General features: G+C 41.9%; 2 protein-coding genes across 4 annotated transcripts; both read left to right on the top strand.

The window, feature by feature from the left end:
* The first annotated feature begins 316 nt into the window (after positions 1-316).
* Positions 317-4,258, top strand: LOC124479002 (cytochrome P450 2K1-like). Of its 2 annotated transcripts, none has more exons than XM_047037455.1 (9): positions 317-756; positions 847-1,009; positions 1,078-1,227; positions 1,839-1,999; positions 2,285-2,464; positions 2,804-2,945; positions 3,147-3,331; positions 3,713-3,854; positions 3,986-4,199. In XM_047037455.1, exons 1-9 carry the CDS (start codon positions 556-558, stop codon positions 4,102-4,104), a joined length of 1,443 nt encoding a protein of 480 aa, XP_046893411.1. In that variant the 5' UTR covers positions 317-555; the 3' UTR covers positions 4,105-4,199. The 2 variants fall into 2 exon arrangements, with proteins under 2 accessions (XP_046893411.1, XP_046893410.1); XM_047037454.1 differs by having other exon boundaries at positions 318-756; positions 4,003-4,258.
* Positions 4,259-6,614: 2,356 nt separating this feature from the next.
* On the top strand, positions 6,615-15,592 carry LOC124479004 (cytochrome P450 2K1-like). 2 transcript variants are annotated; one of them, XM_047037458.1, is made up of 17 exons: positions 6,615-6,916; positions 7,125-7,287; positions 7,495-7,644; positions 7,744-7,904; positions 8,061-8,240; positions 8,391-8,532; positions 8,704-8,888; positions 8,977-9,118; positions 10,440-10,597; positions 13,040-13,202; positions 13,381-13,530; positions 13,646-13,806; positions 14,017-14,196; positions 14,337-14,478; positions 14,650-14,834; positions 14,923-15,064; positions 15,156-15,592. In XM_047037458.1, the coding sequence occupies exons 1-17, from the start codon at positions 6,716-6,718 to the stop codon at positions 15,341-15,343; spliced, it is 2,793 nt and encodes a 930-aa protein (XP_046893414.1). In that variant the 5' UTR covers positions 6,615-6,715; the 3' UTR covers positions 15,344-15,592. The 2 variants fall into 2 exon arrangements, with proteins under 2 accessions (XP_046893414.1, XP_046893413.1); XM_047037457.1 differs by lacking the exons at positions 10,440-10,597; positions 13,040-13,202; positions 13,381-13,530; ... (4 more) ...; positions 14,923-15,064; positions 15,156-15,592 and adding an exon at positions 9,210-9,704 and having other exon boundaries at positions 6,623-6,916.
* Positions 15,593-15,801: the final 209 nt, after the last annotated feature.

The raw sequence follows: 15,801 nt of genomic DNA, 5'->3' as shown, positions 1-15,801 counted from the left end.
AGATTGAAAAACAAGTTTTCCTTTAATTGAGACACTGAAGAATATCTGCTCTGGAGAATATAGGTCAAAGGAAATTCCAAGCACTTCTAATAACTTCTAAAACAAGCTGTAAAACCAGTTTATTATCTACAGGTGTGGCAGTGTGTCAAATTGTTGATGAAACCAACAAATACAGCACCAACTCCTTTAACTGGTGCTACTGGTTATAAATGGATGTGACTGCTCAGATGTAATGTTCTATTTGTTAAACCATTAGTGAGTGTCAGGTGTAAGGTTTCAGTGTTTAGTGTGTGGTGATGTCCACTACAAATTGGCTCTGTGTGCACAGGCTTAGTTCTATGTCCATTCTGTTGCCTATCAACCCCTGAGCTCTAAGGGGTGTGGCCTTTACCAGTGGGTTTCAGATTTCAGTTTTATTGTGTTTGAGCGCAACAACTTTCTGCTCCAGAGCTTTGGGTGGTGTTTTTTTTTAGCCTCATGTTCATACATCTAAAGGAGCAAAGAAGAGCAATATCTTGACTCAAATATTAGATTCTACGCTACACTATTAGAACCATGTCTGTGTTGGATAGTATTGTTCTCCAGACTCCCAGCTTGGTGACTCTGCTGGGGACTGTGGTGTTTCTGCTGCTCCTCTACCTCCTCTCCTGCAGCTCTCAGGAACAGGGGAAGGATCCTCCAGGACCCAGACCACTACCTCTGCTGGGGAACTTACTGATGCTGGATCTTAGCAGGCCTTACCTTACACTCTGTGAGGTGCGACAACTACTGACCAAAGCTTGTGTTGACAACCTTTCTATTCTTTTTTTGTGTGTTTTTGATGACTTGTTTTTGCCAACATCTTAGCTTTCCAGGGAATATGGATCAGTGTTCACAGTTCATTTTGGTCCCAAGAAAGTAGTGGTCCTGGCAGGATACAAGACAGTCAAGCAGGCTCTGATCAACCATGCTGAGGAGTTTGGAGACAGAGGCCTCAACCAGATTACAAAGGATATCAACAAGGGTCATGGTAAGGCTATTTATTTACTGTACACATTTTCCTTTCTCAATTTAACCATAACAAAATCTTCTTCATAGGCATCCTTTTTGCTAATGGAGACTCCTGGAAAGAGATGAGGCGCTTTGCTCTCACTAATCTCAGGGACTTTGGAATGGGCAAAAAAGGTGCTGAGGAGAAGATCATAGACGAGTGTCACCATCTGAAGACAGTGTTCGAAAAATATGAAGGTAAGAGAAAAACATCAACGCAGGTAATGCAGTCATATTTTGCAATGATAAATGTTAACTTGTTTTACAACAATAATATTGCTGATAAAGGCCTCCAACGCCCTCAAGAGTAAATTGAGTGGAATTGAGAGTATTAATGCTGTGCCTGTGAGACAACCGGTGTTTACAACGTTGTTTCGTTGATTCGGTGACACACAGACAAATATTATTCCTGGAATTATAGATATATGCCCGTGTCTGTGATGCCCAATGCCCATCATGCAACTGGTGATTACTGTAAGATGTTAGATTTAGTGACACACAGATAAACACACACAAAGAGTCCTAGTAGCAGTTTTTGTATACAATTGATTACATAGATAATCATGCCACTAACAACTTAATCACAGAAAGAGAGATACCTGGAATTATACTCAGAAGATGTGTGATTGTGGACAATTTATTTATAAACATTACAAACTATGAACTACTTGAATTGAAGTTTTCTTGCTGTCCGTACACTAGGCAAGTCTAGGCGAGGGAAGTCATGGGTAGATTTTAAATAGTAATGTTCCACTTTCTATGCATTAACCCTTTAAATAGTTCTTCTTTATGACAACTGTATATCTCAGGTAAACCTTTCGACACAACCCAGCCAGTGAATTATGCTGCCTCCAATATCATCTCAGCCATCGTGTATGGCGACAGATTTCATTACACTGACCCCCAGTTCAAGGGCATGGTGGACAGAGCCAATGAGGGCATACGCATTATAGGATCTGCACCAATTCAGGTACTTTAAACCTCTGTGAAATATGAAACAAAATAAATCTAGATTCCTTGTAGAACCGTTCCATTTTCCATTCGTGGACTCAAGTCAGTTAGCAACCGTTTGGGTTTCAAATTAAATGAAACCTCATGCAAATTATTTAAAAGGTGCAGTTTGGAATCCAAAAGGGTTCTGACAGGCCTTCAATGATTACATTCTGAAACTTTTTTTGTTGATGTTTCCCCTACAGGGACAACTGCATTTTCATAACAACCTTTTCAAAGTGTGTGTTTGCATGTGGGTCGACAGGTGTACAATATGTTTCCCTGGCTGGGCCAGTGGATCAAAAGCAGAGGTCGTATGATGAAACTTGTGGACCAGAATGTTAAAGATGTTATGGACTTGGTCAGAGGCCTGAAAGACACTTTGAACCCCCAGATGTGTAGAGGCTTTGTTGACTCCTTCCTTGCCAGGAAGCAGAAATTGGAGGTATGGTATAGTATATTTTAATTAATTGTATGTTCTAATACTATCATGATTATTGTGCAGCAGCATTGAAAGTGTAAATTATCTACTTTGGAAAAGTTTTTTTGAATCGACTTACATTAGTTTATTCTCTGTGTTTCTTTAGATTGTTTTTTTTTTTTTACTCAGACGTGCTATGTGGTCCTACAGTACAAAATTGTAGTTGGACAAAGCACACCTCTGCATCCCTACAGACGTAAGCCTGGTTCAGTTGGCTGAGTTCTAATCTAGGGGAAGGTATTAGAAATGCATTACTGCCTGCTTAAAAGGATACACAATTTTCAAATGTTATTTGTGTGTCAGGAATCTGGAACGCAAGACTCTCACTACCATGACAAGAACCTGATAAATTGTGTGACCAACCTCTTTGCTGCTGGAACTGACACGACAGGAACTACGATACGCTGGGGACTTCTGTTCATGGCCAAGTATGCTCATATACAAGGTATATACCAATTCAAGATTCATTTAATACAACTTATTAACACAAAAGTATACACAATATACTTAAAGGCTGTCATTGATAAACCAGATAAGTAGGACTTGTCAGATATGTACTGATAGCCTGTAGGCTAAAGAGCAAATTTTAACAATTTTGTATTACATTTTTACAACTAACCTTTATTATTTGCCCTCCGTTTTGAAGACCAGGTTCAGGAGGAGATCAGCAGGGTGATAGGAAGTCGTCAGGTCTTGGTAGAGGACAGAAAAAACTTTCCCTACACTGATGCTGTCATTCATGAGACCCAGAGACTGGCCAACATTGTACCCATGTCCATCCCTCACGTCACCAGCAGAGATGTCATCTTCCAGGGATACTTCATCAAGAAGGTTAGATAAGGGATTTTAGTTCCATGTTTTACTCCACACAGACATATCTCACACCCGGAAATCCCAATGTTCTGAAAGGTTTTAGTTAGTGATGAACAATAAGCTGTATATCGAGCTGATAAATTGATTGGCAGATAATGGTACATTTTATTGTGTATGTTTATTATTATTATTATTATTATGCATGTAGTGTCTGTTCTCTCCACACAGATACTGTGTATCTCCCACAGGGAAGCCACAAAGGTTTTCGTCTTTGTGACAAACCTGAAGTTTGTAGGGAGGGACTTTCAGGCAAAATACTGATTTATTCAGTTTACATTTTAACCTCTCGGCCTGCACCAGGTTTGATCTGTTAACATATTTGCTTGTGTTTGGTGACAGGGGACGACTGTCTTTCCACTATTGACGTCAGTCCTGCAGGACGAGAGTGAATGGGAGAGTCCTCACACCTTTAACCCCGCCCACTTCCTAGATGCGCAAGGTCAATTTGTCAAGAGGGAAGCTTTCATGCCCTTTTCTGCAGGTACTGTAGACCAACATTCATCTTTTAGTTTAATGTTTCATTTGTTTGTGGGAAGAACTAAGTGTGTTGTCACTGGATCATTCCTGTATTTGTATATATTTTGGGCCAGGTCACCTCTCTTTTTCTCTCAGTCTCCTCTTTCTTTCAGGTCGCAGGGCGTGTCCTGGGGAGGGTCTGGCCAGGATGGAGCTGTTCCTCTTCTTCACCTCTCTCCTCCAACACTTTCGTTTCTCTCCTCCACCCGGGGTGACAGAGGATGATCTGGACCTCACTCCAGCTGTGGGCTTTACCCTCAACCCTTCACCCCACCAGCTGTGTGCCGTCAGCCGGGTCTGAGGAGAGAGAGTGAGAAAGAGAGAGAGTGAGAGAGAGAGAGTGAGGGAGGGAGAGAGGGAGAGAGGGAGAGAGGGAGAGAGGGAGAGGGAGAGGGAGGGGGGGGGGGGGGGGGGGGAGGGGGAGGGGGAGGGGGAGGGGGAGAGGGAGAGGGAGATAATGTTCTGTTCTCTATGCAATTCTCTAAGCATTTCTTGGGTGTGTGTCAGCGGGAGGCATGTTGAGAAATAGGTAATAATCAACTTCATGGTTTGTGAACAACTAAAGCAAGCATTTTAATAAAGCATCTTGCCTAGTAATGTTGTACCATTTGTTCCAACAAGCCAATCGTCATCTGTTAATAGTGGCTAATTTTGGTGTGTATTGTCTTGTATATAACCATATATACAAATGATCAATAAACAGAAATTACTACACTAAAATATAGGTTCTTGGTGTTTCAATCATGTACGTTTGTACACTTTGTAAAAATAAAAAAAGCATTCCTTATAATTTGAAACTTTTAAAACTCAAGACTCTTAAGACATAAGTTATAAAAGGCTCCCGCAAACCACCTGACATTCCTTTAACCATCCAGCCAGAGATGGGAGTCTGTCTTGTCATTGATCATTTGTAAATGACCTACATCCAACATTTTTAAGTGAGAATTGCATAATTTGCATTAATAAATACATCCAGTTATAGAAGTCAAAATCAAAGATATAAAGTCATAAGAATTGAATGACTTCACCCATAATCGAGTCACAAACACAAAGAGATTCCTGCCTTCATGGTTAAAGCCGTTAAAGCCAAACAACAAAAACATAATGCTTCAGCACTCTCTGGAAAGTGTCCAGAAGAAATACATTCACTCTGTACAAACAGCCACAGGCCTTTCACACGGTGACACAAAACCACAGAAACAATTAGATAGATTAAGCAATGTGTACAAACAGACAAGGGGACAGTTTACTTACAGCTATCAATGATAAACCAGATACGTATGATTGGTCAGGTGTATCCTGATAGCCTGTAGGCTAAGGAGCACATTTGGTTTTACAGCCGGCCTTTGTCGCTCCCTTTCCCCAGACCAGGTTCAGGAGGAGATTGAGAGCAAGGTGATAGGAAGTCATCAGGTCTTGGTAAAGGACAGAAGGAATCGTCCCTAACACTGATCCCTCACATCCCTAGCAAAGATGTCACCTTCCAGGGATATGTTATATAATTTTAGGATGTATGTACAATGAAGGTGTTTTAAATGTGGTTCATTGATAAGAAACATGCTGGAGGAACAACTTATGTTGTCTGCAGGAAGGGGAGATAATTAAGCTGAGTTTGTTGAGAAAGTTGAGAGGTCGAGGAGTTGAGAGTTTGTAAAGCTCAGGAACTGTTGGGCAATTTTTATGACAGGACAGATGGCTAGATGGCTATCTGTATTAGCTTTTTATGAGGGTGATGACCCCACAAAGGACAGTTGACCATTTTGGACTATTTTTGATGCTAGGAATGACCAGATACTGTGAGTGTATGTAAGACAGGGTATGTTTTTGGATCCTTCTCACTCTGCTGAACGACATTTGCATTACGTGTCCTCCGGTAGATAAGTCACAGAGTGCTCTGTTTTGTACTTTTATATTGAATAAAGAATTTTTATTATTCCGGCAATACTGACATTCCAAGTGATCCAGTGTCTGTTCACACAGGCATACTTTCAACCAGGAAACCACAATGTTCTGAAAGGTTTGAGGTAGCGATGCACAATAGAGAGTATGTTAGTTATCTTAACAATATTAGTTATCTCACCAGCATCGGCCATTAAAAGGATGTCATTATTGGTTATCAGTGTTGGCTGAAAAGACTCCATGTCGTCCCAAGGCATTCGTAGTTTTAGTCTAGTCTGGTCCTTAAACTGAACTTTCTGGTGAGCCAAATATTGATTATTCATTGAGTTGATATTTTGACCTGTTGGTGTCACCTTTCACCTGTCATGTCTTTGATTGTGTGAAATGTACTCGATTGATGTCAGTCCTAAAGGATGAGAGCTCTCACACCTCCAAATCCCTAAAGTATGTTCAGGAAGCATCTTGCCTAGTAATGTTGTACTATTTATTCCAACCAGACATCTGTATCTAACAGTTTAATGTCTAATTAAGGTAAATAGATAACAGATAATAAATACAAATCAACAATGTGCATGAATACAATTCTATTTAACCAACCATGGGCAACCCAAGCAGGCCACAGTAAACATAAGCCATATGACACTTTGTACACCTATCAGTATATGACTGATAAGCAAGTGTTATCTCCATTTATAATTTTCTGTGTCAGAGGTAATGAACTTCAAGATCATAAACCAGTAAATGATCTACATATGTGACAATGTGTAAAGTTGCTGCTGAAAGCTGCACCTCCGCCCACAAAAGGATAAATTCTCGTGTATAAAGCACGTTGGTGCAACCAGTAAACACAATACTCTGCATCTGAGTCGTGTTTGTGAGAGCATTAGTGAGTGTCAAGTGTAAGGGTTCAGTGTTTAGTGTGTGGTGATGTCTGTGTTGGATAGTATTGTTCTCCAGACTCCCAGCTTAGTGACTCTGCTGGGGACTGTGGTGTTTCTGCTGCTCCTCTACCTCCTCTCCTGCAGCTCTCAGGAAAAGGGGAAGGATCCTCCAGGACCCAGACCACTACCTCTGCTGGGGAACTTACTGATGCTGGATCTCAAGAGGCCGTACCAGACACTATGTGAGGTGAGATACTTTCTGTAGTTTTTTTTTGCTCCAAGTCAAGTTACAACTGCCTGATTCAGCTAGCTTAGAGTGGGGAATGCAACCTACAGGATGGTAGCTCTCCAGGGATAGGATTGAAGAGGTTGAACATAGTGGAAAATCCAGAATGAGTATCATCTTAAAAGTATTAGGCAACAACTAACTAAGTCCCTTGTACAAATCTCGACAGATCTCCAGGGAATATGGATCAGTGTTCACAGTTCATTTTGGATTGAAGAAAGTGGTGGTTCTAGCAGGATACAAGACAGTTAAGCAGGCTCTGGTCAACCATGCTGAAGAGTTTGGTGACAGAGAGTTACCTCCCATGTTTAATGATTTAAATAATGGACATGGTAAGGATTAAGTTGAAACCATCTATTGTTACTCTTGTCACATTCTCGATAGTGATCTTAATCGAAACATATAATTTTACCTTGGTCTCTTTTCAACATAGGTATCTCTTATGATGTCTTTAAAAACTTCCAAAGAACAATATGGGTTAACACCACAAGTCTTCAGAAGGTTTAAATGATAATTATATCATATTTTGCTATCCACAGGGATCCTGTTTGCTAATGGAGACTCCTGGAAAGAGATGAGGCGCTTTGCTCTCACTACCCTCAGAGACTTTGGGATGGGCAAAAAGATGAGTGAGGGGAAGATCATAGAGGAGTGTGGCAACCTGATTGAAGTGTTTGAGAAATATGAGGGTAAGAGATTCAAAAGTTACAAGAAAAGGTGTAATGGCATACATAGTTGAACATTCAGTGTGTATTTAATACATTTGGTGCCTTGTTTCTTTGTAATAGGTAAAGCATTTGACACAACACAGCCAGTTAATTACGCTGTATCCAATATCATCTGTGCCATTGTGTATGGCAACAGGTTTGAATACACTGATCCTGAGTTCACCAAAATGGTGGACCGAGCCAATGAGAATATCAGACTTGGAGGCTCTCCATCAATGCAGGTACTCATACATATACATTCTTCTAAGACTATTATCCACTTTTGGAGATTAGATATGTGTAAAAAAGTCAAACAAATCTGAATTTAGTCTAATTTTGTTTGTTTGTGCCTGTGTGTGTGTGTGTGTGCTTGTGTGTATGTCTTTGCTTTGAGACAGTTGTACAACTTGTTCCCTTGGCTTGGCAAGTTTCTGAGTACTAAACGTCAGATTAATAAGAACGCTAATGCCAATAAAAACCAGATCAGGGACTTGATCAGTCGCTTGAAAGAGACTCTGAACCCTCAGATGTGTCGAGGATTTGTGGACTCCTTCCTCAGCAGGAAGCAAAACCTGGAGGTAGATTCACACTAAATAGAATGGCCAACTATGGATAGTAAATCTACATGTCAAATTTCTCTCAAACAGCAAATCTACAAGAAGTGGTAGGCAGATTTGTTAAGCATTTCATCAATCCTGATCCCCATGCATTTATCTTCTGTGTGGAAGGAATCAGGAAAGAAGGACACCCACTACCACAAAGAGAATCTGACAATCTCAGTCGCCAACCTGTTTGCTGCTGGTACCGACACAACAGGGACCACACTAAGATGGGGTTTGATGCTCATGGCTAAGTACCCACGGATACAAGGTAAGGACCAAAGCACACACATGTGCATGGACAAAGGACACACGCTTGGCCGTAAACTTTCTACTGGTTTACAAGCTTTAAGCCTATTTTAACTGATCCAGGGCACAGATCATTGTTCAATCAATCACTGTAGGTTTGAGAGTAACTTTCAAACCACCCTTGTCTCTTTAGACCAGGTTCAGGAGGAGATCAACAGGGAGATAGGAAGTCGTCAGGTCTTGGTAGAGGACAGGAAGAACCTTCCCTACACTGATGCTGTCATCCATGAGATCCAGAGACTGGCTAACATCGTACCCATGTCCCTCCCTCACGTCACCAGCAGAGATGTCACCTTCCAGGGATACTTCATCAAGAAGGTCAGATAACATATATGTCATTGTGATAAGCTTCCCTCTCTAAAATATTGAGGACGGTCATCAGTTTAACATTCTTTCTGTTGTACAGGGGACTGTTGTGTTTCCTCTACTGACATCAGTCCTGCAGGATGAGAGCGAATGGGAGAGCCCCCACACCTTTAACCCCGCCCACTTCCTGGATGACAAGGGGAAGTTTATCAAGAGGGATGCCTTCATGCCCTTCTCTGCTGGTAGGTAATTGTTGTCTTCAAAAGAGTCCTCAGTGTGACCTTTCTGATAATGCTTGCAGTTTTTGAAATAGTTTTGGAATCTTTCTCTCAGGTCGCAGGGTGTGTCTGGGGGAGGGTCTGGCCAGGATGGAGCTGTTCCTCTTCTTCACCTCTCTCCTCCAACACTTTCGTTTCTCTCCTCCACCCGGGGTAACAGAGGATGATCTGGACCTCACTCCAGCTGTGGGCTTCACCCTCAACCCTTCACCCCACAAGCTGTGTGCCGTCAGCCGGGTCTGAGGAGAGAGTTACACATTTACATGAGGACTTAATGTTTATAAGACAAGTTCGTCTTGGATAAAGGAAGTCAGCAGTTTAGTCAAAGAAGATCAAAAGTCAAGTACAAAATATTCAGTCTCAGTAGCGGAGAACTATGACCTTTGTTACCTTTGACATAATCCACACTGTAACCAGAATAAGAGCCCCATTCATGATGTTTCCTCTGTACACTTGCAAGTATTATTATGGAATTATTGTCAGCTTTCTCTTTGGGTTAATATCACAATGAATTTGTAAATAAACTGTTTCATATATTCTTTAAACACATACAACATTGTTGCATTATTTACACTGTACAATATATACACAGAACAATACAATGTTGTTCAACTCAAACAATTCTACACTAAAGCACACATTTGTAGTGTCATTTAGACCAACAGTCAAAGAAAATTGTCTGCTGATGTGGGAGGGGAGATGGGGGTCCCTGCTGGCTGGGAGGAGGCTGTGCAGACCTGGAGGTCACTGGCAATGCCAATATACTGTATATAATGTACATCCCTTTAGTCAAAATAATTAATGAAATTACTGAAAGTCATAATTTCATTCAGTTTGTTTTTGCATAAGAAACAGACCAGGACTGACTTAAAGCTTTCTTCCATTTTATATATAACATACTGTATGTTTTACTTAAATAGGAAGATAAATCATCTACAAGTGTGGCAGTGCCAAGTCTGATCTTTACCAGTACCCACATTGCCCTATGTCCACTACAAATTGGCTCTGTGTGCACAGGCTTAGTTCAATGTCCATTCTGTTGCCTATCAACCCTTGAACTCTAAGGGGTGTGGCCTTTACCAGTGGGTTTCAGATTTCAGTTTTATTGTGTTTGAGCGCAACAACTTTCTGCTCCAGAGCTTTGGGTGGTGTTTTTTTAGCCTCATGTTCATACATCTAAAGGAGCAAAGAAGAGCAATATCTTGACTCAAATATTAGATTCTACGCTACACTATTAGAACCATGTCTGTGTTGGATAGTGTTGTTCTCCAGACTCCCAGCTTAGTGACTCTGCTGGGGACTGTGGTGTTTCTGCTGCTCCTCTACCTCCTCTCCTGCAGCTCTCAGGAACAGGGGAAGGATCCTCCAGGACCCAGACCACTACCTCTGCTGGGGAACTTACTGATGTTGGATCTCAAGAGGCCGTACCAGACACTCTGTGAGGTGAGATACCTTTCTGTAGTTTTTTGCTCCAATTCAAGTTACAACTGCCTGATTCAGCTAGCTTAGAGTGGGAACTGGAACCTACAGGATGGTAGCTCTCCAGGAATAGGATTGAAGCGTCGTAGGAGAGGTAAACGAGCCGGTGCACTAGTGCAACTTTGTCGGTGTGGGGTTCGTAGCCTACAGCGTTACTGGGGATATTTCTCTCCCACTTGCGTTCGCTGAACAACAAACTGGACGAACTTCAGCTACTGGTGTGGAAAAACAGAGACTTTCAGTCATCTTACGTTTTGTGCTTCACGGAGTGAACTGATCCCGGGCTCTGCGTTACAACTAGAAGGGTTTAAACTAGTGAGAGCGAATCAGGAATCGAAAGGCGGTGGTATTTGTTTTTAATTCAACAGTGGCTGGTGTGAAGATGTGACAGTGATTTTGCAGCACTGTTCTCCGGATCTGGAATCATTTTGTATTAACTGCAAACCTTTTTACACCGTTAACGACTCTTGCCTGGCCAACACCCTGAATGAGTTTTACTGTCGTTTTGAAAAACAATTGGACTGTCCTGGTCACCGCCTTCCCACATTAGAGCCCCCCAACCCATCACCACGGAGACGACTCTCCATTCAGGAAAGAGAAGTTAACTGACTATTCAAGAGGCAGAACCCCCGCAAAGCAGCTGGGCCGGACTCTGTCTCTCCTGCCACCCTCAAGCAGTGCGCTGACCAGTTGTCTCCGGTGTTCACCAACATCTTTAACACCTCCCTGGAGACATACCATGTGCCAGCCTGTCTCAAGTCCTCCACCATCATCCCTGTGCCCAAAAAGCCAAGGCCAACAGGACTTAATGACTACAGACCCGTTGCCCTGACCTCTGTGGTAATGAAGTCTTTTGAGCGCCATCTTCTCAAAGCCATCACGGACCCTCTACTTGACCCCCTGCAGTTTGCCTACAGAGCCAACAGGTCTGTAGACGACACAGTCAACGTGGCCCTCCACTTCACCCGTCCAGCACCCGGACTCCCCAGCATGCTACGCCAGGATCCTGTTTGTGAACTTCAGCTCTGCCTTCAACACCATTTTCCCTGCCCTGCTTCAGGACAAGCTCTCCCAGCTGAACGTGACTGATTCTACCTGCAGGTGGATCACAGACTTCCTATCCGACAGGAAGCAATGCGTTAAGCTGGGAACACATGTCTCTGACTCCCTGTCAATAAGCACCGGATCTCCTCACGGCTGCATCCTGTCCCCTCTGCTCTTCTCCCTATACACCAACAGCTGCACCTCCAGTCATCAGTCCTTTCAAACTCAATTTTCGGAAAACACCACCCTCATTGGGCTCATCTCTGGTGGGGATGAGTCTGACTACAGGTGGGAAGCTGACAACCTGGTGACCTGGTGTAGCCAGAACAACTTGGAGCTCAATGCTCTTAAGACAGTGAAGATGGTTGTGGACTTCAGCAAAAAACACAGCCCCACTCACCCCCATCACTCTGTGCGACTCCCCAGTCAACACAGTGGAGTCCTTTGTGTTCTCGGGCACTATCCTCTCCCAGGCCCCAAAGTGGGAACTGAACATCAGCTCTGCAAGGCTGTGGTCCATCAGGACCAAAACCTCATGCCACAAAAACTGTTTCTTCTCATCTGCTGCTGGCCTCTTCAACAAGGCCAAGGACTCTCAGTGACACTTATCACTTTATCTGCACAAGACACCTTTCCATATTGCACTATGTTGCCCTATTTGTATTGTATTTGTATATTATAGCTATTTACTATTTTATTTTATTCTACATTCCTTAGATATTTTAACGCCTTAGTATTAGTATTACTTAGACTTGTACACTACTTATTTAAGAATCTCATATTTTTTATGTATGCACCTTCCTGTCACAGTAAATCTGTTGTCTGTGTGAACTTTCATGGCGAATAAAACCCATTCTGATTCTAATTCTGAAAACCCATTCGGATTCTGAAGAGGCTGTACATAGTGGAAAATCCAGAATGAGTATCAGTTCAAAAGTATTAGGCACCTGGTTTAAAAAAAATCTGGTAACACTGTAGATGAGCTCACCAAATTCATGATTTATGAACCAATTTGTTGCCTATTAGTTAACGGTTTGTTCACCATTAGTTATTTATTGTTTATACAAAATGTATCATGAGTAAAGCATTTGTTCACACAGTTAGGGTTATGGTTCGGGTTTAGGGCTAGGGTTTAGGTTTAGGGTTTACATTTTGGTTAGGGTTTAGCTTTACTAATGGTTTACTAATGATACATTTTGTATGAACAACAAATAACTAATGGTGAACAAACCGTTAACTAATAAGTAACAAATTGGTTAATAAATTATGAATTTGGTGAGCTCATCTAAAGTGTTACCAAAAATCTGATTATTATCAGTCCTGCAACTAACTTATACTGGTCCCTTGAACCAATCTCGACAGATCTCCAAGCAATATGGATCTGTGTTCACAGTTCATTTTGGACCGAAGAAAGTGGTGGTTCTAGCAGGATACAAGACAGTCAAGCAGGCTCTGGTCAACCACTCTGAGGAATTTGGTGATAGAGAGTTAACTCCCATGTTCAATGATTTCAATGAGGGACATGGTAATTATTAAAATGAAAACATCTATTTTTGCTCTTGTCACATTCTTGATTCAAAAATTGAACTTGGTCTCTTTTCAACATAGCGTAGGTATGGTAAGTTCTAAAGAAAAATCTGGGTTGATACCACAATTCTTTAGTAGATTTAAATGATAATTATATCATATTTTGCTATCCACAGGGATCCTGTTTGCTAATGGAGACTCCTGGAAAGAGATGAGGCGCTTTGCTCTCACTACCCTCAGAGACTTTGGGATGGGCAAGAAGATGAGTGAGGGGAAGATCATAGAGGAGTGTGGCAACCTGATTGAAGTGTTTGAGAAATATGAGGGTAAGAGATTCAAAAGTTATAATTTTTGTAAGAAAAGGTGTAATGACATATATAGTACATAGTTGAACGTTCAGTGTGTATTTAATACATTTGGTCCATGGTTTCTTTGTAATAGGTAAAGCATTTGACACAACGCAGCCAGTTAATTACGCTGTATCCAATATCATCTGTGCCATTGTGTATGGCAACAGGTTTGAATACACTGATCCTGAGTTCACCAAAATGGTGGACCGAGCCAATGAGAACATCAGACTTGGAGGCTCTCCATCAATGCAGGTACTTATGCATATACATTCTTCTAAAGACTAGTATCCACTTTTGGAGATGAGATATGTGTCAAAAAGTCCCAATAATCTGAATTTAGTCTAATTTTTATGTGTGTCTCTGCGTGTCTGTGTGTGTCTCTGTGCGTGTGTGTGTGTCTCTGCGTGTGTGTGTGTGTGTCTGTGTGTGTGTGCTTGTGTGTATGTATTTGCTTTGAGACAGTTGTACAACTTGTTCCCTTGGCTTGGCAAGTTTCTGAGTACTAAACATCAGATTATGAAGAATACTCATGCCAATAGAAAACAGATCAGGGACTTGGTCAGTTGCTTGAAAGAAACTCTGAACCCTCAGATGTATCGAGGATTTGTGGACTGCTTCCTCAGCAGGAAGCAAAAACTGGAGGTAGATTCACACTGGATATAATGGCCAACTATTGATAGTATCTACATGTCAAATTTCTGTTAAACCACCAGTAGTGGTAGGTCGATTTGTTTTGCATTTCATCAATCCTGATCCTCATGCCTTTAACTTATGTGTGGAAGGAATCAGGAAAGAAGGACACCCATTACCACCAAAATAATCTGACGATCACAGTCGCCAACCTGTTTGTTGCTGGTACCGACACAACAGGGACCACACTAAGATGGGGTTTGATGCTCATGGCTAAGTACCCACGGATACAATGTAAGGACCAAAACACACACATGTGCATGGACAAAGGACACACGCTTGGCTGTAAACTTTCTACTGGTTTACAAGCTTTTAGCCTATTTTAACTGATCCAGGGCAAAGATCATTGTTCAATCAATCACTGTAGGTTTGAGAGTAACTTTCAAACCACTCTTGTCTCTTTAGACCAGGTTCAGGAGGAGATCAACAGGGAGATAGGAAGTCGTCAGGTCTTGGTAGAGGACAGGAAGAACCTTCCCTACACTGATGCTGTCATCCATGAGACCCAGAGACTGGCCAACATTGTTCCCATGTCCCTCCCTCACGTCACCAGCAGAGATGTCACCTTCCAGGGATACTTCATCAAGAAGGTCAGATAACATGCGTGTCATTGTGATAAACTTTCCTCTCCAAAATGTTGAGGACAGTCATCAGTTTAACATAATTTATGTTGTACAGGGGACCACTGTGATTCCTCTACTGACATCAGTTCTGCAGGATGAGAGCGAATGGGAGAGCCCCCACACCTTTAACCCCGCCCACTTCCTGGATGACAAGGGGATGTTTGTCAAGAGGGATGCCTTCATGCCCTTCTCTGCTGGTTTGTAATTGTTGTCTTCAAAAGAGTCCTCAGTGTGACCTTTCTGATAATGCTTGCAGTTTTTGAAATAGTTTTGGAATCTTTCTATCAGGTCGCAGGGTGTGTCTGGGGGAGGGTCTGGCCAGGATGGAGCTGTTCCTCTTCTTCACCTCTCTCCTCCAACACTTTTGTTTCTGTCCTCCACCCGGGATAACAGACGATGATCTTGACCTCACTCCAGCTGTGGGCTTCACCCTCAACCCTTCACCCCACAAGCTGTGTGCCGTCAGCCGGGTCTGAGGAGAGAGTCACACATTTACATGAGGACTTAATGTATATAAGACAAGTTTGTCTGGATAAAGGAAGTAGGCAATTTAGTCAAAGAAGATACAAAGTCGAGTAAAAAATATTCGGTCTCAGTAGCGGAGAATGTGAGAACTATGACCTTTGTTACCTTTGACATAATCCACACTGTAACCAGAATAAGAGCCCCATTCATGATGTTTCCTCTGTACACTTGCAAGTATTACTCTGGAATTATTGTCAGCTTTCACAATGAATTTGTAAATAAATTCTCATATATTTTAAAAACACATACAACATTGTTGCATTTTTTTACACTGTACAATATATACACAGAATAATACAATGTGGTTCAACTCAAACAATTCTACACCAAAACACACATTTGAAGTGTAATTTAGAGTACAGTAAGAGAACATTGTCTGCTGATGTGGGAGGGGAGATGGGGGTCCCTG

This window comes from Hypomesus transpacificus, chromosome 17 (assembly GCF_021917145.1).
Source record: "Hypomesus transpacificus isolate Combined female chromosome 17, fHypTra1, whole genome shotgun sequence".
Taxonomy (NCBI): Eukaryota; Metazoa; Chordata; class Actinopteri; order Osmeriformes; family Osmeridae; genus Hypomesus; species Hypomesus transpacificus.
The sequence above is the reverse complement of the archived record's forward strand: the minus strand, read 5'-3'. Positions and strand labels throughout refer to the sequence as shown.